Source organism: Diabrotica undecimpunctata, chromosome 3 (genome assembly GCF_040954645.1).
Source record: "Diabrotica undecimpunctata isolate CICGRU chromosome 3, icDiaUnde3, whole genome shotgun sequence".
Taxonomy (NCBI): Eukaryota; Metazoa; Arthropoda; class Insecta; order Coleoptera; family Chrysomelidae; genus Diabrotica; species Diabrotica undecimpunctata.
Window position 1 is genome coordinate 74,023,811 of NC_092805.1, and position 25,730 is coordinate 74,049,540.

The 25,730-nt window shown below is 32.1% G+C and overlaps 2 protein-coding genes across 3 annotated transcripts in view; both read left to right on the plus strand.

Annotated features, from left to right (window-relative positions):
- The window catches only part of LOC140436902 (mitochondrial import inner membrane translocase subunit Tim22), a 181,056-nt gene that overhangs the window by 13,881 nt on the left and 141,445 nt on the right, over nt 1-25,730 (plus strand). The window contains exon 4 of one of the 2 annotated variants that reach the window (XM_072526068.1): nt 5,869-5,924. The exons of the other annotated variant lie outside the window; for it this stretch is intronic. Coding sequence (XP_072382169.1) covers nt 5,869-5,909 — 41 coding nt within the window. The 3' untranslated portion in view covers nt 5,910-5,924. Of the gene's footprint in view, nt 1-5,868; nt 5,925-25,730 lie in introns of those variants that run through there. 2 annotated transcript variants of the gene reach the window in all.
- Nucleotides 5,945-17,666, plus strand: LOC140436901 (uncharacterized). Its single transcript, XM_072526066.1, has 3 exons — nt 5,945-6,161; nt 12,377-12,534; nt 16,598-17,666. The coding sequence occupies exon 3, from the start codon at nt 16,661-16,663 to the stop codon at nt 17,627-17,629; it is 969 nt and encodes a 322-aa protein (XP_072382167.1). The 5' UTR covers nt 5,945-6,161; nt 12,377-12,534; nt 16,598-16,660; the 3' UTR covers nt 17,630-17,666.

Genomic DNA, 25,730 nt, shown 5'->3' on the forward strand with positions numbered 1-25,730 from the left:
CTCGTCTATATAATAGAAGTCCTAGTATCTACCGGTATGGATCGTTTGTTTGTGTAAATGTTATACAGTGTAGGTGCCTTTATGCTACCCCAAGCAAGACCGTTCTTCATCTGCTATTCTTACCATTGAGTGATACAAAAAATATTCTATTGTGTAGGCATACGCAGACAATATAAGTGAGTTTGTTATCTAAAGGGATATCATATAGTTTTTGGAAAAATATTCTGTAATTTAAGGTGTCGTAAGCGGCATTTAGATTGAAAAATACCACCCCTGATACCGGATATTTTTCGTACCCGTCTTTTTTTTTTGCCAGGTTTAAGCACAGGTAACAACTTTGCCCAACAAGCCATTGTAGAGTATTTTTGGTCCAGGTTTCGTAATAAGCTTTGTGCTCAGATCCTCAATGTCGGTAGTTGTATTATTTTTCATTAAATATGTAGCTCAACATCGTTAAAAGGTTCTCTCGGCTGACTGGTTTTGTCCTTTCTTACTTTGTGTTATTCTTTGCTTCTTTTCCGACAGAAATAGCATGTCTATATCTATGATGTGGTTTTCAGCGATCAGCTATATACCAAATACCCTAGGTTAGGCCCTATATGTGTTTCCTGCACTAGAAATAAGTTACATTCGTGTTTAGCTCATATGTCTAATAAGTTTAAGTAACGTAAAGTTTCTTGATCTCTAGATATACCCTTAACAGTTATAGACATATGTTATTAGAATAGTTGGTCCTAAAAAGGACCAATTTGACAAAATCGTATTAAAGGGGTGACTGAAGAATTAGCCGATTAATTAATTAATCATTACCCGGAGTATGCCCGATTGCGGTGATCTTATTAGTACTTCAATCTTCTTTAAGGCTTGTTCTTTGAATCCCATAAGTAATGCCTAATCTTTTACTTTTTATTAAAAATTTAAATTTTACATACCGTGTATTACTTTTTGACGATATTTCGAATCAGATTTGTATAGTAATAATTTTAGGTATTAAAGAGCCTCTTTGTGAAAAATAAATAAGTTTGTGATATCGGTCGCAACTCATATCTAGATAATAACAAAATAAACAGTTAACATAAGTGTAAACAATTTCAACTACATATATCGGCGCCACTGTTCAGGTGATGGTTTTATCACAGATTATCAAAGATAACATTTTAATTCAATGTTCTATTTACGTATTTTCAATATTAAAAAAGTAGGAAAAGACATGTTTATGCTTTTATTTTTTTAAATCTATTCTATTTTCTTTTTAGAGTTCCTTCTTTTTTGAACGACCTGTGTCCTTTTTTAATTGGGCACTTGTCGAAAGCTATGACAAATACTCTGTCCTTTACTATTCTGTTGTTTATCCTGTGTATCTTCTTCTTCTTCTTCTTTTTATATAGACATGACTGTTATTTTTCAATGTGCCTCAGTATTATATACATAATAAAAAATGTTAGGAATAAAAAAAACATTAAACTAGTTATGTAATTGTAACTAAGATTGTAACTAAAATGCTATGGCAGAACTAGGCATACCTAAGGAAATTGACTGTCAACTTACTTTCAAATGTACAGTGACCTCAAACAGGAAGATGCCGTGTCTCCAATCGTGTTTACCATCGTGTTGGAGAGCATCACCCGCAAAGTAAATACAGAAAATCTCAGTTTAATAAGCAAGGTCTTTACATTATACAGACTTTCGACGATGAGTTAAATATAATAACGAAAGGGTCATCCAAATCAACGATGACAAAAAAATATATGGCTATCATAAGAAGAGCACTACGAAACAGGATAGGACATAATATTTCAATAGACTAATACAACTTTGAAATGGTTCATCGGTCTAAATATTTGGGATTTAAGAGCTCTTTTAATAAAAACACTACAAAAGAGAATAACAAAAGAATACAAGCTGGTAATTGCTACGTTTTAAGCAAAAAAATTAAATCCAAAAATACATCCCGCAGTACCAAAAATAAGAATCTACGTATGTAAGTGAAACACGGGCAATGTAAAAACAAAATAAGAAATGATTGAGCGTCGCAGAAAGAAAAATTCTTAGAGAAATATATGAATCTGTTATGAATCACAAATCAATACAGAGTGCAAAAAAACCTTGGCGTTGAGATTTAGTTTCCTGTACGACGTTGCAATTTTTATATACATGTTTGACCTTAGCATTAGTTCCCGGTCGTAAAACACTTCTGGGGGCTTTCCTAGCAATCCTGATCTAAATATTACCTGAGTTTTACTTACATTGTTTTATATATCCTCATTTTAGTAGTTCGTATTAGACTTCTGGATTTAAAATTGTTATGAGGGTTATACATATATCAGTTTGCTACCTGAGTTTTCCCTTTAATCTCTTATGTGAGAACATTATCTGCGATATCTAAAACACTCCTATCATTCAAAATTATATGTGTCTATTGTTAAGTTATATGCGTTACTACATCGTCTCTTTTGTCTGTTAATGAACATTGATTTGGTATTCTCGTTACTGACTACTATTATTGTTTTTTTTTTGCTGCTAATAGCATTATTCTATAGTATTCTAATATTTAATCTATGGATGAAATCCGGATAGCGGATAGATATTCTTTACTTTCTCGTAGAAATTATATTCTAACTCACAAAAATCCTATTAAATTGCCAAAATCGCCCTTGCATATTCTATTTACTTATGAAGGGCAGCAGCAATATCAGTACCATAATAATGCATATAGTCCTGGACTGGCTAATCGTTGGATAATAGGAAGCATGCATGTAGCAGTTTTAATAGTTTGGTAACTGCTTGCTGAAATCGGGGAGTAGAGATATCAGTACCAAGTTAATGACTATAGGAAGTGTCGCTTGATCGGCAAAATATTAAATACCAGAAGGTATAATGGTAGCAGTCTCACTGCGACCTCGATGGAGAAAGCAAACTGAAACAACTTTATTATTATTAAACAACATTATATTTTCTATTAAAATAATCATGATTTTACAGCAGGACAAATTTTCTAATGTTGGTAATCAAAACATCATATACGTACCACCAGGTTCCCTATGTCAGTATCCAGCAAAATCCTTGTAGTAACGATACAGGAAACAAAACATCAGAGATATAGAATAAATAAACCAGAGATCTAATAATATACAGATTCTCGATTCAAATAATTGAAAATTAACGAACAGCTTACCAAAATAGATATAACGTCCATTTAATATGTAATCCGTTAACGGTCTAATGTACAAAGCAGCTCCTAACATAATGCTGATGATATAGATTTCATAAGAAACTAAAACATCAACGAAATAAAAACCAAATACAAGCAAATACACAGAAGACACCAATCAAATAAATCTAGATAAAACAAAAAAGTCTACAACTGCAATTTCGAAAGTATGGAACACTTAAATATTATTGGATCAATAATCACAGTTAATAATACCGTCACTGAAGGAATAAAGAGCATAATACAAACTTCAGACCTATTTTAATATATTGATGCAAATTAGGAAGAATGAATAAAACAAATAAGGCCTTATTAGTATAATGCTACAAATCCGCATAGATTAAGAACAGATACTAAATGAAAAAAGCTCTTATAATGATATTGTCCAGGAGAATAAATTTTAACGACTAAGGTAGATCGGACACAAAATCGGATATCTCAAAAAGTTAATATTTCATTTAATTGCAGATATGTAGAAGACCGATCAACGTGGAGAAAAGTTGTAGTTAAAAGAAAGGAGAAACAGTGACAAAAGCAACAAAAATGGGCCAATGGTTCAGAGGAAAATCTTGATTGGAAAGAATTAATATTGAAAATATAAGAAATACAATGGAATTAACATACACTATATACGCTATAATAGTTTGTAGAATTTGGTCTGAGGAGCAAATGCCTGAAGAATGGAACTTAGGCTTAATTTGTCCGTTACACAAAAAGGGAAACCAACTGGAATGCAATAATTACCGCGGAATAACTCTCCTAAATACAGCATACAAGATATTGTCAAATATTTTGCACGAGAGATTAAAGCCTTGTACTGAAATGTTTCTAGGAGAATATCAGGCAGGATTCAGGCGTGAACGTTCAACCATTAACCAGATCTTTACACTACGACAGATCCTCGAAAAAGCGCAAGAGTTTAACATAGATATGTATCATATTTTTGTCGATTTTAAAGCGGCTTATGACAGTGTCTTAAGACCAAGTCTTTACAACGCTATGAATGAGTTAGGAATTCCAAAAAAACTCTATGTTTGATAAAAGTGACCATGGCGAAGATGCTATCAGCAGTAAAAATTCAGAATGACTCGTCAACCCCATTTCAAATACATAGGGGGTTAAGGCAGGGAGATGCGCTGGCGTGTCAGCTTTTTAATGTCGCCTTAGAAAAAGTTGTACGAGACGCTAATTTAGATAGCAGAGGAACAATATTTAATAGATCAGTCCATATTCTAGCATATGCAGACGACGTGGACATTATAACAAGAACTAGGGCGAGAACTGCGGAAATCCTAACCGAGCTAGTAGCAGCAGCAGAACGAATTGGGTTACAGATAAATCAAAATAAAACCAAATTCATTGCGACTAACACAAACACAAGAGCTGGAAATGTTGACACAAATTTAATCATCAATGACCAAAACTTCGAAGCAGTCAAAGAGTTCATATATCTAGGAACATCGGTTAACCCCAATAATAACACATCTGAGGAAATAAAAAGGCGAATAATAATTGCAAACAGGTGTTATCATGTTCTATCAAAGTACTTAGCTAACAAACGTCTGTCTCAAAAAACTCGTATAAGGCTGTATAGAACACTGATTGTCCCCGCTCTCACATATAGATCAGAGGCATGGACGCTAACGAAAACAGATGAATCCGCTCTATCCATTTTTGAAAGAAAGATGCTACGCAAGATATTCGGAGCGGTCTATGAGAACGGAATATGGAGGCGTAGATATAACTTTGAACTGCAGAATATCTACAAGCATACGTTTGGTGGTAAAGATATTACCACTATAATTAAGCGAAACCGCATGCAGTGGGCAGGACATGTAGTCCGGGCCCCTGAGTCAAACATGATAAAAAAGATTCTAACAGCGCAACCCGTGGGAATGAGAAGACGGGGTAGACCAAAGCTGAGGTGGATGGAAGGGGTAACACAAGATGCCGAGAAGATCGGAGTCGGCAACTGGAAAATGCAAGCGAGGGACAGAATAGAATAGCGTAGAAAGCTTGAGAAGGTCGAGGCCCTCTAAGGGCTGTAGCGCCAAGATGATGATGATGATGATATACGTTATAATAACTAGAAAACTTATATGATAAGGATATATACAGAAAAAGTTTAATGAAACAATAAACTACCCAATATGTGTTATGAGTGAGAACGATATGAATAAATAAAATGAGGAAAACCATAGCAAAAAGAGTAGTGAATAAAAAATGAGGAAGTACCTTATGGATAACATGTGCTTAGATAGGAACGAATGGAAATGAAGATTCAGAAGACGACAAAGAACGTTTTAAATTGATAAATCTACACAATTTTTAACAATCTATATTTATACGTCATTTCCAGAGCAAATTTGATAATTGTGCATAAAATTAAACTTTTTAGGGTAAATATGCTACAGCAAGATGTGACTCAAATACATCCAAAGCTAAAAACTATCAATGTTTGTATAAAAGGTGAAAATTTCGTTTTTAAATGCTAATTATAATCAAATGGTAAATTAATCGCTACGGACGAATTTTATTAATCTCTTTTAAAAGAATATTGGCACGTACACATAATCACATACTTGTGGATGGTATCTTGTACCTGAATACTAAGAAGGTTGTCGTTGTAATCTAAAAATAAGTTTTACAATTTACAGGAGAACCATGTTGGAGTTCTATTACCAGGACTTCCACATAAAGAACATTTAGCTGATAGTTGTGCTACTATCGCGCATCAGAGTGCTATAGGGGAAAAAGAGATAGTCTGGAGCATTGGAGCGCGGTGGAATAATTCCTGTCTACACTGGATTTAGTACACCTCGCTCCAATCAATTGTTACAACCGAACGTAATCTTAAGGAGTGAACAAATCTTACAAACTGGGTTCAATTACATTGCAATTTTTAAATTTTTCGTGATAAAATGAAGTGATTGATTGTTGTTTTGCAAAGGTAAGTTGTTTTTTTTTTATTTTTGTATTCCTATTATTATATAAAGGTACTTGATACTGTAATATTAACAACATTTTTCATAATATATTCTGAAATGCGCTTTCTTTTACTGATAACGAACAAAAGTTTTAATAACTTCTTCTTAATATAATTATGTAGGTATTTAGTTTTTTATCTTGTTTTACTATAAGTGCTAAAGCACAAATGTAGTCATAGTCTACTGTATTTTTTCCATAGGGGTCATAGTTTTTAACTGTGTGATAGCTTCTTTTATTGTTGAAACTGTTATAAACATTGTTAAAATACTAACAGGGTTTTTGTTAGTTTTGATTCTCACCGTATAGTAGACCAAGATATCGGTTACAAAAACCCAGACACTATTGAACAATTAGACGGTTCTAAATATATTGTTTCAAACAAATGACCTTTTATTCATACATTGTATTTTAAAGAGTGAGTGTAAGTGAGTCTTGTCCATAGACAATAGTTGTTTTCTTTTAAAAGTGCAGGTCGCAGGGTAATTACCGCCCACAGTAGCGTCAACTTGGCAAAATAAATTCAATAAAAACCCATTTTTTCAAGGAGAGCTGTTCACTTGCCAAACCACACCAGACCTGTATTGGACGTCCTGTATTTTCTTTAGTTACGTGCTAGTGATTTGCTGCTTCCATCCTACATGGTAAAGTACAATCCACAATGAATTATTTCATATTATGTCGCGATTTGAACCTTTTAATTCAACTTTACTTTCGTAATTTCGTAATTCAATTTTACTTTCGTTTTAAAATTATAAACTTTCTAGTGGGTATCTTTATGTCTTTATTATTAATTGTTATTAACATGCGTTTATGAATCATCATAGATATATATCATTATTATATTATATGTATATCTTTTCATGTTATAACGTTGTGTATTATAAAAGTATTCTATTTCTTTGTATCGTAGTAAGTCATTACTCAGACAAAATATTATGGTAACTTGACTCTGTAATAAAATTCATGGCAGACGACAAGCGGTTTCATAACCACTAAGCATATCTATTTCTTAATTGTTTCCATATACCTATATTATGTTTTACAGTTATGATATTATGTTCGGTCTAATTGTTTTAAACACTTTGTCGCTTGTATAAGCTTTAACTTTAATAATAATTTTATAGACCTTAATCATTTAAAAGTAAATGTATATATAATTTTTTTTCTGTCACTTGGTTTAAATATAGTTCTTATTATATTATATGTGTGCAGAAAATAACACTTATTTCAGTTCGTACGATTTGCGGTAATTTATTTAATGTTAATTCTGGAATTTCACGTTTATACTCAGTTTCTGTTGTTAAGCTTATTTATCTGAGAGATGTTACTTTTTTTTCTTTTTATTTCTCTTTATAAGCAATTTTACTTGTTCATTGGCGGATTAATACCTCTATGGAAGGTTGTCACTTCATCTTTTGCGCGGTCGTCCGATACTTCTTCTGCCGATTTGTGACTTATCTCTTGCAATTTTGACGTCACGGGTCTCCTCCATTCTGCTTATGTAATTATTCCATTCTTTTTTTCTATTTTGTGTCAATTCATTTATACACTTTACGTTACATTTTCTTCTAATGTCTTCACTTATCTTTTGATTTCTCAGCGTATTTCCTGTAATTGTTCTCAGTACTCTCATCTCTGCCGTTTCCATTATTCTTTGCGTTGTGGCTGTGTCGGGTCTTGTTTCTGAAGCATATGTCATTATTTGTCTTACACTGGCTTTATAAATTGATATCATTTCAGTGTTAATGTGTCTGTTTAGCCATATAGTGTTATTAAGGCATCCTGCCAGTCTATTTGTTTTTAGTACTTGATCTCTCACTTCTTTGTCCAGGTCTCCGTAGCTAGACAGTGTAATTCCCAGGTATTTTATTTCCATTATTTGTTCAATACTGATGCCATCAATTTCTATTTTACATCTAGTTGGTTCTTTGCTGACTACTATTGTTTTAGTTTTCTGAGATGAAATTTTCATAATAAATTCATCATGCCAGGTATTTCATTTCCATTACCTATGTGGTTATTCCATTCTTTTTTTTTCTATTTTGTATCCATTCATTTATACACTATACGTTACATTTTCTTTTAGATTTCTCAGAGTATTTCCTGTAATTCTTCTCAGTACTCTCATCTCTGCCGCGTCCATTATTCTTTGCGTTGTGGCTGTGTCGGGTCTTGTTTCTGCTAATGCCATCAATTTCTATTTTACATCTGTGGTCCTTTGCTGACTACTATTGTTTTAGTTTTCTGAGATGAGATTGTCATATTAAATTCTTTTGCTCTTATGTTAAATCTGTGGACCAGTCTTTGCAAACTATCTTCATCTTGGGCTATTAATATTGCGTCATCTGCGTAACGGAGTATTTTAATTTCTTTGTTTCCCATTCTGTATCCTCTTCGTTTGTTAACGCTTTTGATGATTTGATCCATGATCAAATTGAAGAGCATGGGGCTCAATCTCAACGAATCCCCTTGTCTTATTTTTCTGCATATTTCTATAGGTTCTGTAAGTTGTCCCTCTATTCTGACTTCCATTTTGTTGTTTTGGTCGATGTTTTCGATAGTTTTTATAATACTTAGGGGAGCGTCTCTATTATACAGAAGATGGATTACATCTTTCAGTCTTACTCTGTTAAACGCTTTCTTTAGGTCAATCAGACACAGAAATGCTGGTCTATTATACTTCAGTGATTTCTCAGTAATTTGCTTTATAACGAATTTTGCATCTGTAAACGATCTACCACTAAAAAAACCCGGTTGTTCATCTGCTAAACTTATATTGGGATTAATTAGCACTTGTAAAATTTTAGTTGTAAGTTTTAGCGTAGTATTTAACAAGTTTATACCTCTGTAGTTTTTTGTCTGTTTTTATCTCCTTTTTTAAATAGTAGAGTTAGTTCGCTCCTTCTCCATTCTTCCGGCATTTTATTGTGTTTTATAATTTTATTAATTAATGTTGGTAATTGTTCTATCATTGCTGCTCCACAATATTTCAGTATTCGTTTGGTATCCCGTCTTTACCTGCTGCTTTTCTGTTCCTCAGGTTTTCAAGTATTTTCCGAACTTCCTGTGCATTTATATTAAGTTCTTTATATGTTGTAATTTCTGATGTTTCCGGTTCTAGCGTCGTTTGTTCTTCTCCTGCATATAGCTTTTTTAGGTAGTCAATCCACGTATCATTTTCTATGTATTTTAGTTCTATTAGTTACTTTACCTCCGTTCTTTGACGTCTGATGAAGCGCTATATTTCCTTTTGCAGACGAGAAAAATTATGTTCCATTTCTTTCGAAAAACGTTCCCAGTGACCATTTTTTATTTTTCTTATAAGTGCATGTGTTTCGTTTCTAATTGTCTTGTAATTATGGTATGCCTCTTGTGTTTTGGTTGACATGTATTTCAGGTAAGCTTTTTTGTTTTCTTTACATTTTTCCTTCTCTTTTGTACAAAACCGTGGAGTTCTTCGCCTTGAGAAAGATTTATTTTTATTTATATTTCTTTTACCAAGAACTTTCTTGGCCGAGGCTAAGATATTAGACTTAACTTTTGCCCAGCTTTCTTCGACTCCATCACTTTCTGTGATATATGTATTTCTGTTTTTTTCGGTTCTTCTTTTCTTGGAATAGGTATCTTGTGGAGTCATCCTGTAAGCTTTCGACTTTTATCTTTGTAGTGTATTTCGGTGTTTTTTTTATCACATATATGTATTTTCATTCGGCACAATACCAATTTGTGATCGCTTTCTATTTCTGCTGATGTTAGTGCTCTCTATTCAACAGAATATAGTCTATAATAGATCTTTGTCCTCTACTGTTTTCAAAAATGTATTTGTATTGTTCTTTGTGAGGGAAAAATGTATTATTATTACGTATCTGGTTTTTGCTGCAGAGGTCCGTTAGAAGGTTTCCGTTTTCATTTCTGATATTTTCGTTATATTGCTGTTTTATCCCTGGAACTAAATCATTGCCAACACGAGCGTTAAAATCACCCATAATGATTATATATTTATCGTTTGGGGTCTCGTTTATTACAGTTTGAAGGTGTTCGTAGAAGTTTTCCCCTTGGTATCTTTGTTGTTCTCTGGTGCGTGAATTGCTATCACATTCAGAGGTTTGACATCAGTTTAATTTTTACACTTACTATTTTTATTCTTGGTGTAGAAAATTTTTGTGTACTAACAGAGCGACTCCTTCTTTGGCTCTGGTTTCTTTGGCAACACCACTGTAAATCATGAGATGGTCATCTATAATAATTTGACCCTTTTCCTTTTTTCTTTGTATCTTTTAGCGCACACATGTCTATATTTTTTTTTTCTACAAGCTCTTTTGTAATTTTCTGCTCTCTTGTGTTTAGAGACTTTACGTTCAAAGCACCGATGCGAAGTATATTTCTCGTTTACCACAAATTCGTTGTCCTCTTTTTCCCGTTAGTCGTCGTAATGAAATCATTCCTGTCCCGAGGCATAATTCTGTTTCTATGAGCTGTATGGTTTTAAAGTCTATCAGTAGGGTGCCAAACTGGCTGTAGACCCCCTCCTCCTTTATTTGGGCTTGGGACTGGCAACAGTTCTGTCGAGCTACTCGATCTACCCAACAAAACTGCAGGCGGATTTGAGATATGTTACTTAAGGATATACTTAATCTCTATTAATTCTTTGATCTGTTTTTTGTTATCTTTCATTTTATTTTTCTTTTCATTTTACTTTTAACTCTTTTTATACTTACTTTACTTTCCGTGTCCGGAACACCAACAGCTTTAAATTTTGTATTTCCAATGGTTGGCTACATAGATGGCCCTGTCATTCGCTAAAAATAGATCTTCTTCTGTGTAGGTCTCTCTCATCTCTGTGCGTGCTAGTAGATGGTGACTATTCTGAACCACGCCACAGTCGCAGGTATCGTCCTCCTGGTATTTTCACTTCTTCAGGTTACTAGCACAACTTGAAATGCCAGTTCTTAGCCTGTTTAGCGCTTTCCATGTGAGATACCTCTTTTGATAGAGTGAGTTTATTTTCTTTTTTTAAACAGCCTCTTTTATTTCAGTTTTTATGATAGTATTATAATTTTTTATATTAATTTAATATTTTTTCCACTTGATTCTTTTGTTTCATATATTGCTTTAGCCTAATTTGATAATTTTTTTTCTTCGAATCATCAAATTTTCATGGTTTGTTTATATTTGTTTATAAAAAAATTATTTTTTTTTCACAGCGAATTTTTCAAGTTTAATACTTATTTGTAATGAAAGTTTTTATCTGTCAAAATTAAGTTATATCAGTGATTTGTGTCCGCTTAGTAAAAGTATACTTTTGTTGATCTTGGTTAATGAAATTTGTTATTATTTGTGTAGTCATTTTATGCGCAGAAATTTTAAGTGTTCTCCATTTTTATTTTGTATACTTTCACAAATTTACTTCATGCCTGCTACTATGTCGTTACCAAATCTTGTATTTATATCTTTCATGATGTATAATGCAATTATTGTTTTTATTCTCACCATCTGTTCAATATCTTCGTAATATTAAACTCTGAGTTCTATTGAAAGCCCTATCTTTCCTATGGCCCGCATATACTTGATATTTTAATCTGTATTGTAGCGTTTTTGTTTCATCTACTAGGATTCGCTTGGAGACGTAGTTAACATTTTTAATGTTATTTATTCCCCATCGTATGGTTTTGTAGCTGTTGTTGGGGCTTTAGTATATATGAGTGAGATATTGGCCTAGCTATTCCTGTGACCTTTTTGCCTCATTTAAATGGTGGACATGTCCTTATGTGTTCTATTAATTCTATTACCAGTTTTTCCCTTGTTGTTCAATGCTGTAATATTACAGATTACTTTTATTTATTTATTTATGTTTACTTTTACTTCCGAATATTTCTTCGTATGCCGTTTTTAGTTCTGTCCTTGACAGGAGATAATCTTACCAAGAATCCCTCCTCCTTTATTCTGGCTGGGTAATTTTTACTTATACCTTACCTTATAATGAAGAATAATAACGTTTTTTAAATGAATGTATTTATGAGTAATTTTTCGATGTTAACGAAGTTTAAGTGTTTTTTTACACATAGTTTAAGTGTTGCCAAAGAAATAAAAAATAGAGGACGCGAAAGAAAGGTTTAAAATATTAAGAACAAAAAATAAATAGATGTTTTCTATACAATACATTAGTAACGGTTTTAGATTTAAAATGGAGTTTTCTCGACGAAGCCATAAGATTATGTTAATGGCCCAGAAAAAAGAGCCTACAACCATATCGTCGAGAAATGAAACAAATCAAATGAATACACGTTTACTTTCGGGGTATAAATCACCAGGACACAAAAAAAATACGTTAAAAGGTAAGAGTTTTATACTGTTTTTTATTTATTATTTTTATCGTAATATGCTTTCGAAAACATTTTAAAATGCTGAACATTTTTCTCTTAACTTTGGCCGTAATTTGTCCGATGAGCAAACTTGTATAGACATTTTTAGGTTCATTTTGTTCTAACCCTATTACATTTGTCTATTGTTTGTCTTTTCTATATTGAAATGATATTGCATAAATATATTGTTTTAATATATGGTTTTCATTTTGTTCCTAATTTATTCATTGTTCAATTCATTCCAACTGCGTATAATTCTATGTTATCGCAAGTTTTTTTCAAAATCCAGAATCCAAAAGTCAGGAATAGTAGACAATTATGTTTTTTCTCTACTTATATTTTAATAGCATGCCGGTGATTTTCTAAAACCTGCTTGCTTAATTGCCTTGAATATCTAAGCGCGCTCAACAGCACTCGCTTATTACTTGGAAGTATCGTTTTGTGTTTAAGAACCCTTTTAATGAGGATATTCAAAATCTTTTATAAAGTGCAAGAAGCATTAAAACACTCAGCATACAAGAATAAACGCGCACCAGATCTCATTAGTGCCTCTAAGCCATATAATTTTAACGCAATTATATCACTGATTTACTGTTTAATTTTCAGAAATTTTTAAAGAAGAACATAAAAATGATACAGAAATAAAAAATGAGTCCGGCCTTCTTGATTTAAATATAACTGAAACTTCAGCAATTACTTTAGTTCCTCATTACATCGAAGCTGGAAACACCTCAATTGAAATGAGATCCAATGATGGTACCTTTTTATATGCCACCTATCTTAGATCAATTCTTCTCTGCACTTTCTGTGGTTAATTGTACCTACTTATTCTTATTTCGAGTCCCAGATGCTTGTATTTGTCGACATCTTTCATAACTTTGTTCTAAAGATATCCCTAGTTCCCCTGAGTAACAAATAAGTTATCAGTGTTTTTTATCACTTTATAAAGGCCAGCTTTTGTATTGGCTGCTCTAGGTCTTTTATCATTGAGTCGGCTACTTTCAAATTTTCTGTTATCAGCACTATGTCATTTGCAAATCGTAGATTGTGTAATTTCATTTAATCTTAAGACTAGATTTACTAGATTCACTCCCGTACAAATTTTTAACGTCGAACGCGCATATAGAAGTATAACTTCCATAAGCGATTAATTTATTTTGAAAAATTATGTATATATGTAAGTATCACCATATTTTACTGATTCTTCATCATCATTCACTTTGCCTTTATCCCTCTACAGGGATATCTTTCTATCTTTCGCTATATCAAGATGAATTCCTTTCATATAAATATTTCTCCTATCCATTTTCGTCATCTCTTTTTCTGTCTTCCTCTACTACTACTTTCTGAGACTTGGAAATCCAGAATCCTATGTATTGCATGATTCTCATGTCGACGTTCAATATGCCCTAATTATCGTAACCTATGCTCCCTCATTTTTGCATAGATAAGGTGCTGCACCTAGACTTCTCCTAATATTTTGATTTTTAATTTTATCTTTTCTTGTTAATCCCTTCATCCATCTAAGCATTGTCATTTCGTTCAAATGCATTCTTTGTTCTTCTTTTTTTAACTGACCAACATTTAATACCATACAACGTAGCTGGCCTTACGGCCGTATTATGGAATTTACATTTCAGTTTCGTAGGAACCTTTCTATCACACATGACATCACTCGCATTCTTCTATTTCATCCATCCTAATTTGACTCTACTATATATCTCCATCTATTTTCCCATTGCTTTGTAATACCGAATCTAGATTCCTACCTAAAATGATTTTTTTTTCAATAATTTCACCAGTCAACATTACAACCTGATTTGCAGTGATAGTTTGACTTTTAAATGCCCACTCTAGACACTCTGTTTTTGTCTGACTTAGTTTAAGACCTTTTACTAACACCACATCGTTAGCATATATCAGACACCAAGGGATATCTTCTTGAAATGTTTTCGTTAATTTTTCCAACATTAATTAGAAGAGATAAGGGATTAGCACTGACCCCTGATGCAATCCTACTCTCACATGATATTTATCAGTATCATCCGCACCTATTCTAACATTAATTTTCCATTACTTGCCTTAGAATAAAAGTTGCATCCGTTGTTGATTTGCCTTGTATGAATTTAAACTGATTTCCTAGTACTTCTGTTTCTTCCCGTATCCAACCATCAATTATTCTCTCCCACAGTTTCATGATGTGACAGAGTAGTTTTATGGCTCTATAGTTTGTACATAGTTTAACATCTACTTTGTTTTTGTATACATGTACTAAAATGCTACTTCTCCATTCATCCGGTATTTGCCCCACTTTCATAATTCTATTAAATAGTCCTGTTAGCCAACTTGTTTCTGATTTTCCTAATAGTGATCATATATATGCAAGGATATCATCAGGACCTATGCCTTTTCTTTTTTTATCTTATGTAGCTCTTGAATTACTTCCGAGGTCGTTATTTTCGGCACCATTGCTACTACTGTCTATGTTGGCTCTACAGATGCTTTCTCAAACTTTTCGTTTAATTGGCCGTCAAAGAACTCCCTCTAGCGCCTTTTTACATCATTATCTTGCATAAATAGTTTATTGTATTTATCTCGTATACATTTAATCTGATTAAATCCTTTTGGTTTCCTTTGCTCCACTTTTAGCAATTTTGTATGTTTTTTTCTTAGTATTCGGTTCATTGTACAGCTTTTCATACGCTGCTGACTTAGATTTTGCTACTCCTACTTTTGCGTCCTCTTTAGCTATTTCATACTTTTGATAATCTTAGTCTAATATATTTTCTTGCCTTTTCTTATATAATCTTCTCTTTTCTTTTATATTGTCTTAAACATCGTCTGACTACCTATATTTACCAATTTTTAAGTCCCTCTCCTGAGGTTTTTCCAAGTATTTTTGTTGCACCCTCTTTACTAATTTTGACAAATTTCTCCAAATTTCATTATGACCTTTTTTCATGTTCCAACGCATTCTTTCGTCTATTTCTGTTCTAAATTGAACTTCTTTTTCGCTTGTTAACGTCAATTAATTGTTTTTGTGTTTTTCCTCAATATTTTGGTTTTATTTCATGTTTTACTTCTATGTCTAGTACCAGTAATTTATGCTGTTGGCTTACAGTTTATTACAATGATTACCTTACAGTCTTTTATATAAGGGATTGATTTACAATCCATATTTTGAATTGATTTTGTCTACTTTTGAATTTGATAGGTTGGCTTTCTCTCTTCTAAAAGCATGTACAAACAGTGGGCATACCTAGTGCTACTGCTAATTCCACCATGTCATCTCCTGCGCTATTTCTAGTTCCAATGCCGTATCCTCCATCTATATGTTAATTTCCTCTGTTTAATTAGCCTACGTAAGCATTGAAATTACCTACTATGATTAGTCTTTTCTTAGTTAGAATATTTAGTCTCTTAGTTGGAATATTTAGTTGGTGGTATAGTCTAGCAACTAACTGATTATAGAAATCTTTTCTTTTATCGTCACCTAGTCCTACTTGTGGCACATAACACATACTATATTTAACTTTTCTCTGTAAATACAAATTTTACGGATATTATTCTGTTAGTCGTTTTTATCACTTTTACAACTTTTTCTTTCATTTCTTTGTTAGCACATACTCTTATGCCTATGCAATTTGAATTCTTCTGTTTTCAGTGCATCAACTAACGCCATTGTTTTACCTGTTAAACTACAAAGGTTATAAATTCTTGTGCTTAGTCTTTCTTTCTTGTGCTAGTCATGGATGTGTTGTTAGTAAAGGACCGAATTTGCCTCGGGCAAGGGATTTGGATAGTCCCACACCCTCCTGAGGACAAGTTTCGTCGGTTTTAAAACTTATTTTTGTTTTGTTGGTTATTGGTTTACCCACAGACCAAATGCAGATATGAAAGTATTGGGATGTTTTCTGTTTTGGGTGTGGTCATTTTACTATTGTGGCTTGAAATAACCTGACATTTGATTGATGCTTGAATCCACTTTCTATCAGTATCTATATGTAATAATTTAATTATTTTGTTTTTTTTTCAGAATTTCGAGAACTATTTAAAAAAATTAATAGACGAGTCCATTGAGCTGTTACATTCTGATGTGATGAACAAATGTGCGTTTCAACATCTAAGTGAAGGAACCTTTTGTAGTGTGCTTCTATTTAACAGAAGAAGAGTTGGAGAACTACAGAGGGTTACTGTTGAAGATTTCGAAAAAAATTATGACAATACTTCCTCTTCGGAATTTCAAAAGTTCATAACAGATACGGAGAAAATTTTGTTAAGCGGCTTAAAAAGAATTGTTGTAAGAGGAAAACGAGGACGGGGTGTTCCAATTTTATTTCATAAAAGACATTTAAATGCCATACAAATTCTAATATCCGTAAGAAGTAATCATATTAAAAATAATGCTTTTTTGTTCGCAACTTCTAAGTCAGAAAATTCCGTAAATGGTTACCAAGTGGTAAAGAAGCATGTAACAAAGGCATTAGGAGATGCAAAAAAATCGTTACTATTAACATCCACAAAACTAAGAAAACACTTGGCAACTATTACTCAAATTTTCAATATGGAAAAGATTGAGCTGGAACAGTTGGCATCATTTATGGGTCATACGGAAAAAACACACGCCGAGTTTTATCGGCTTCCAAACGATATATACCAAACAGCTAAAATTAGCAAACTATTTCTTTTATCCCAAAGTTATGGTATAGAAAAACATAAAGGCAAAAGTTTAAGTGAAATTGACTTAGATGATGAAATCGTAGAAGATATTGAAAATGATGATTTTGAAAATGGTATTGATATTGAAAATACTCTCGATGAAAGTGAAATACCACAATCATCCACAATGACCCCCGAGCCAAAGAAATCCAAACAGAGATTAGTGCCTTGGACACAGCAGCAAAAAGAAACAGTAGAAATTTTTTTTAAAAAACATATCAAAAAAAAAGTTCCTCCAAAAAAACACGAAGTGGAGTGTTTAATTAATAAAAATTTAACCTTATTTAAGAATAAAACATGGGTACAAATTAAAGCATACGTGTACAATAAATATAAACAAGAAAAATAATAAAATCTTGTATAGTAGGAATGGCGGTTTTTGACAATTTAAAAACATGTTTTTTGTTTGTGTTTATGTTACCTAATTTAATAAAATAAAAGTTTTTTTAAAATAAAGAAATTTTATTTACATAAGTTTTAAATTTATTGAAAAGGCTGGTGGAAAAGTTGAAAGGTGAAGTAGAAAATGAAAATGAAATGTATCATATTAAATAATTAGCAATCACTGGTTATATATATAAGCAATCAGAAGTGGCTAATAAGGAATAATTAAAAAAGATATTTAGAGCCACTCTAGGGCAAATTAGGACATAAAATTAAAAGAATGTTAATAAAAAAACTTTTGAAAAACTTTATGAAATTAAATAAACAAAAGGCATCATCTATTTAAAATGGATAGGTAAGGTGTAGTAAATATAATAGTACATGTGAAATGGAAGAAACAATTGCCATATACGCATCCTATGTTCTTGCAGTACTCCAAGTGAAATAAGGCAGTAATTCACCAGCCTACTGGGGATTGATAGTGAATATTATATACATGCCACAAAACTTATTAAAAACACAGTTTGGTAGAAACGTCTTATGGTTAAACAATAATTCATTATGGTTTAGTGATAAACATTAACTTGTCTCATCTGAACGAAGCTGAAGATTTTGCAATAAAATATAAGAGTTAGTAAAAGTTACTTTAAATAACAGCTCATTAAAAGTATCATATATGTAACTCTATTACACTAATACGAACAATAATTTTTTATTTTATCGAGCCAGATTTATCCAGACATCTCCTAAAAAAATAAATGGTTTGCGGTTAATTTTACAAATTCAAGAAAAATTTAATTGTTTTAAATAGTTCCTTCTATGAAACAGCAGTTTCATATAAATAACATTAATACTTATTTTTTAATACTTAAATTCATACTTACGTATATTTTTTAAATGCATTTATCGATTTGATTCTTTTTCTTTTAACCATGGTCTATAATATCTAGCGCATAGAAAATAATAAAATTTTGTACCCTGTACTTTATGTTTATTATCCTTTGTTGTATTGGAACATCTAAAAGTATAGCAATACATTTTAATTGTTAAAAAAAAAGAAAAGAAAAAAACACTTTTTATGGTGTTCCACTTAACCTTACACAAAATCGTACACAAATAGTCAAATGCAGACTATTCATATTGGGTATGTATTGTGGTCAAATAGTAGTAAAAGTTTCCGATAAATGTTTTTCATACGGTTTTCGGATCAGATTTTCTCAAAACATCAAATTATAACTTCTTTTTGTCTTTCTTTATTTAGGCTAACCGCTATATTTTTTTCTTGAGCATTTCTTCTTAATCTAGATTAATGTTATATTTACAATTCTTTCTGGAACGAGCTGTAATTTTTCTCAAATATCCATATTGTGTGGTTTAGGCGACTTACGGTTTAGCATGCTTTGTCAGACGCTCTTTAAAGTCTCCTTCAACATTAATATCGTTTGAGAAATTTTTCCCAGATACTTATATTTCGTTACTTAATCTACCACTTGATTTTCAATCTTCTTTTAATGTTAGTTTAAATGTTAGTTAAAATTAAATATTTAGTGACACTCTCTACGCGACTTTAATGCATTAAATATTTTGTTAATTATAAATTGACATATCTATTGAAATTAGACAGTAAATAATTATATTAATAATTGTAGCTTAAATTCAACTAATCTATGAAACAAATATTGTATGTCATAAACTACAGTAATCGAAAAATTACAAAGATCTCCCTATTGCACAGAGTTTTCTTTAATTTTTTGTGGTAACAAACTTTATAATCTTACCGAAGGGGCTTCTAATTTCAAAAACTGTTACACGATTACTCCATTCGATATACGTACATTTATGTACTAAATGTTTTAGTGCCAATGCATTTTAATAAAAAATACTAATTAATAAAAACGGAAATTTCCCTTTTTCCAAGTTTATAATACACACTTTCTTATGTTTGAAAATATATAAAGCAAGTAATATAAATTACCGCCTTGCTTATTAAAACTAAAAAGTAAAATAAAGGTATATGTCGGTTAACAATTTATATTTAACTACGTAAATTAGCCAAATAGTCCTAAAATTCCTCCATGATTAAATTGATGGATATTTAAATAAATTCCAAGTTCCAGAATGTACCTGCTGTAAAATTTAAAAATCTACTACTAATACAATTATTGGCAACATCGCAGGAGTTTAGAAGTATATGCAAAAGCGTAAATACGGATCCCACAAATGGTTTATCCTTTTGTGGAGTCCACTTAATCCTACGTGTTGGTCGGAGTCTACATAAAGCGCTACTCAGATAATAAAATACACGGTGTATATTCTACTGGAGTTAGTATAATACCGTTTTAGAACGGAGCTTACATTAACCGCTAGATGTATATATATATATATATTTATATATATATATATATATATATATATATATATATATATATATATATATATATATATATATCTACGGCATAAAGTGGACTCCACCCATGTTAAAATTCAGGTTCAAGTGAGCTCCGTGGTCAAGTGGCCACCGATATACGGAGCTCACTTGACCATTCCATAATATTGGCTCTGTCGATTCGTCAACATGTATAGTTTCACAATTTTTAAAAATTTTGTGGAGCCCCTAAGTACCCCTGTATCATGAATGTATATCGCTTAGTTCACGTGTATATATTATAGGGGTCGTTCAGATCTTGTTCCGTGTATATTGGAACCATACGTATATCGGTTTAAGTAAGCTCTGATAGTTTGGCAACTATGGGATTAAGCCGTTTATTTCCAGCGTATATTCTAAACGGTTCATATAGACTCCTTACTTTTGTTATCATTCATACGCATTACAGTATGTAACAGATATGTTTACTACCAAATACCTGTTTTTGGTAGGTACGTGCTTTTCTAAAAATAGATTTATAGATACAAAAGGATTTCATTACCAAGTTGGATGTGTTTTTTCATATGCGAAAATTTCCTAATGTATTTTGTTAACGTGAGTATGTCTTTATACGTTTTATTTAAGAATCCGGTTAATACGAACTTCTTTTATTTCATCCATTGTTTCATGATATATACAGCTTTTTTATTATTTTATTTCTTCTATTTTATTATTTTATTTTTTTCTGGATTCTATTTCTTATTATTCTATTTTTTAATTCTGGATAGAAGGTTATCTCAAAATAAATATTTAAGTGCTAAAATAGATATTTTTTTGTTAAAATGGGTAGTAGTGCACAAAAAAGGGAAGAATGATTAATTTTTCTAACATGAATTATACCACTTCACCAATATTACATATTTCTGAATGTTTTATCTCGTATTTAGGAGTAATATGTAATCAATATAAGTGGAGTTAGTGTCAAATTTGCAATAATCTTTATAAGTAATAGCTTACTAAAAGAGCGATTTGAACGGTAAAGTTAACTAAGAAAGTGTGATAAGTCTTGTACCACCCCACATGCACACAAGTTAACCGGTGTTTGCAGGCAAGAGTCCTCCTGGCAGATTTAAGGAAGATAACTACCATAAGGAAGTTCCGTTCGAGGGATCAGATGGAGAGGAGCAGCTTATTTTTGTTTGTATATCTTGCAGATGTGTTGATATAGCCAGTTTTTCCTTGATTCTAGTCATAAAATAGGCTGGTATTCGTGGAGTAGATGTCACGAATCTGGACTTTGTTTTTTTTGCTCTCTAGCTACTTATCTTCGGATATTAGGTGGATTGATAGCTACGATATTGTAGAGCTTATGTATGGATGTGAGTCTTAATATTCCCTGAATTTGGCTGACTAATTTATAACTAAATATTTTATAAGTTATTTAAATAACTATTTATAAGCGGCATTTAGATTAACAAATACCACTCCTCATACCTGATATTTTTCGTACTTCTCTTCGCTGTGTTGGGCAAGATTTAGTATTTGTGACATATATGATCTAACCTGTCATATATAGCCAGTTTTGTCTTTTAATTTGAGTTTTTCTTCTCTTATCGGTTTATATTAAGGACCATGTACAGAAGTATTCTGTATAGTTGACAAAATAAATAGATATATTGGCCGATAGCTTTTGTGGTCGTTGGAGTTTTTGCCAGGTTTAAGCAAGGCAACAACTTTGTCTTTGCTTTGCTTGTCTAAAGACTTTGGATATTAGCCATTGTTGTATTTTTAGTTCAAATTTTATAGTTTTGTGCTCAGATCCTCAGCCAGCAGCCGTAATATTGTTCATTATATACGTGGATAGCGGATCCAAGCTCAACATCGTTGAAAGGTTCTCTCAGCTGACTGGTTTTGTTTTCTCTCATTATAAGTTTTTATGTAAAGTGGAGTGTCTTTATCTCTAGATATACTCTTAATATTTATTCACATAATTAGAATAGTTGGTCCTAAAAAGGACCGATTTGACAAAAAACATATTGAACGGGTGATTTAAGAATTAACGATTACTTAATTATTCATTACCCAGGGTACGCCCGATTGCGGTGGTCTTATTAGTACTTCAATTTTCGTGAACGCTTCTACTTTAAACTTCATAAAAAATGACTAATCTTTCACTTTGCTGTTACTGTTATTTTAAGACGATATTTCGAATCAGATTTGTATAGTAATAACTCTAGTCAATATATAGTCTCTATAAGTAAATGAGTTTGTGGTATCGGTTACAACTCATATATATTGATAATGAGGAAATAAACAGGTTAAAATAGGTGTAGAAAATTTTACCTACATATATCGGCACCATTGTTCAGGAGATGGGTTTATCCCAGAGATCAAAGGTTACATGCTTTTACAGGCGTATTCTAGGTTCTATTTATATATTTTTATTACTAAAAAAGTGTATTTATAATAAAGGCCTTAAGCTATCTGTAGATTCCATGAATATTAGAATCTATGGAAATTAGCAAATTAAAAAATACAGACATAATTCTGAATGACCAACTTGAGATAAACAGTTATCCCCTCCTCAACTTATTCAGTTACAAAATATGACGTGTAAACGCATACCTGTTTAATTGTTAGATAAAATGAATTTCCATCAAGTAACGGTCGAATCTATCACTTACTAAAAGAGTACGAAAAGACCTGCTTATGCTTTAGAGTATGGGTACTTTAGTACAAAGTACCCTTTGCTTTTGCCAATTGCTTTGTCACTTTCTCAGCGATGGGTCTCCCTTTTGCTCATCAATAATGTTCCCGCTCTATATAGTTATTCTAAGATATTTAGATTTCACTATATGCTCTACATTTGGCTTTATCTCCTATTAATTTACAACTATGACGAAATCTTTATAATATATCTGATGCATTGATATTAAAGTGGAGTAGAATACTTGGTAGATAATATTTATTTGTTTTGAGTATACTTATTTTACGACCTAGTACATAAAAAAATAAATAATTGTGTGCTCAGTGCTTTCTAAGTCTGTAAAACATAAACATGCTTCCATATTAGATTATACATTTATTAAGAATGTCCACTCTCTGAATTGAAGTTTTTATCTTAAAATATGACTGTGTCCCACAATCATTCACAAAAGTTATTCTTTTCTGAATAAGGTTCAATAGGTTTTTATATTTTGTTTTACGTTTTAATCTTTAAATCGGAGTTCATTTTTTGAAAAACTATAAACATGTGACAACAAATTGCTATATGAACGGCGTTATGCATCACTAGACCCAGCCCCAATTTCTTAAATTGTGGATTATGGCGCTTTCTGGCTGAAAAGAGGAACAACAGGATAACATCAGATGTAGACCAAACAAAAGAAATTAGGACACGCATTGAAATAGCACGTGCATTATTTTTTAAACTTTAAAAGTTTCTTTGTTTTCGGGATATAAAGTTAGAGCCTAAGAATGCTTCGATATTACGTGTTCCCTACTTTTCTTTATGGCTTGGAAGCGTGAACACTAAAACAAGTCCATCTGAATAAGTTGGCCGCCTTTGAATTTTGGTGTTACAGAAGAATCCTACGAATATCATGGATTCAAAGAATGTCAAACGTGGAAGTAACTAGAATGATAGAAAATGGGGCGGAAATATTATTAACTATCAAAAGACGAAAACTTGAGTACTTAGGACATGTGATGAGAGGGCAAACATACGCATTATTACAACTTATTATGCAAGGCAAAATCCGAGGAAAGCGAAATCTGGGAAGACGAAGAATATTCTGGCTTAAAAACTTAAGGGATTGGTTTGAATGCAGTAGTGCAGAACTTTATAGAGCGGCAGTCAACAGAGTCCGTATAGCCATGATGATTTCCAACCTTCGATAGAAGGTGGAACTTAAAGAAGAAGATAGAAAAAGGTATAAACTATCTACGTAATAAATCCAATTAACCTGTTAGTAACGGATAACCAGATATATTTAAAAAGATTAAGTACCTTTCTTTTTATTTTGGATTTTGAATTTTGCATAACTAGAGCAAGCGACTAATTTTTGTGTATTAGTTTTGGACCAAGCGCCTCTTGCGAGCGTTTTAATGATTGTAAATCGAATATTTGGTATATGTACATAAACGTGGTTAACAATGGTGACGTTGGCAACTTGTTGAGGCGTTTAGGTTAAGAAGTAGTGGCAGTTATTGCTTAAATTTTTCTATAATAGTCACATTACAGAAGAGCTAACACAGAAAGAGAATACTTAACAAAAGACATAACAATAAGTAAAATGTATGAATTGTATATTGAAGAAGCAGACAATGACCTTGTTAAATTTTCGTTTTACAAAAAAATGTTTTTAACACGATTTAATCTTCAAAGAAAAAAGTTGAAAAAAGATACTTGTAGTAGATGTGATTGTTTTGAATTAGAAATTAAAAATTGCGCAGATCACGAACAATTAAGCGTTAAAAAAAGAAAAAATGTGCACTTAGAAGAAAGAAAGCTAGACATGAAGATAAGCAACGATCAACCAGAAGTGGAAACCTTTTGTTTTGATTTAAAGAAAAACTCTTCCCCTTTCGAGAATTCTAATAAATATTGTATATTATAAGCGTCAATTATGTATTTACAACCTTGGTATCCATAGCGCCAAGGATAAAAAAGGTCATTGTTATATTTGGATAGAAGGTGAAGCTGGTCGGGGAGCCCAGGACGTAGGCATTTGTCTTAAGAAACACATTGAAGAAAATGTTACTTCTGCAAAACATGTAATTTTGTGGTCAGACAGAATAGTTTTGATTCTGAAAATGATTTTGGAAACTCATCCTACCATTGAAAAAATTACATTACGCTATTTCTTTCCTAGTCATAGCTTTTACCCAATGGTAGTGATTTTGGAGATTTTGAAAATGCCCTAAAATTTCAACAACGTTTATATACCGTTGATGATTACCTAAACGTGATGAAAAAATTCCGTAAAAAGAACCCACTAGTAGTTCACAGAATGAAAAAGAAAGAATTCGTCAAGCTAAGAAGAAATACAAGCGAATCAACAGAAGAGACCAATTTAATAGATCTTGATAAAATATTAAAGTTAACAACTTCTTCTTCTTCAAGTGCCATCTTCGTTCCGAAGGTTGGCGATCATCAGGGCTATACGTATTTTCGAAACTGCTGACCGAAACAATTCGTTGCTGCTACAGCTATACCATTCCCGTAGATTCTTTAGCCAGGAGTTTCGTCTTCTTCCTATGGACCTTTTTCCTGCTATTTTCCCTTGCATAATTATTCGAAGCAGTTCATATCTTTCGCCTCTTGTAATGTGTCCCAAGTATTGCAGTTTTCGTTTTTTGATCGTAAATATGACTTCCTTTTCTTTATTCATTCTTCTCAAGACCTCGACATTTGTGACTCTCTAGGTCCATGATATTCTCAGGATTCTGCGATACATCCACAGTTCAAATGCCTCTAATTTTTTGGTATCAATCTTTTTCAACGTCCATGACTCCATTCCGTAGAACAGCACAGAAAGTACGTAACATCTCATCAGGCGAAGTTTCATTTCAAGGCTCAAATCTCTTCAGCAGAACACTCTCTTCATTTTAGTGAATATGGATCTGGCTTTTTCTATTCTTATTTTGATTTCTGCTGAGCTATCGTTGTCTTCATTTATAAAAGTGCCTAAATATTTGT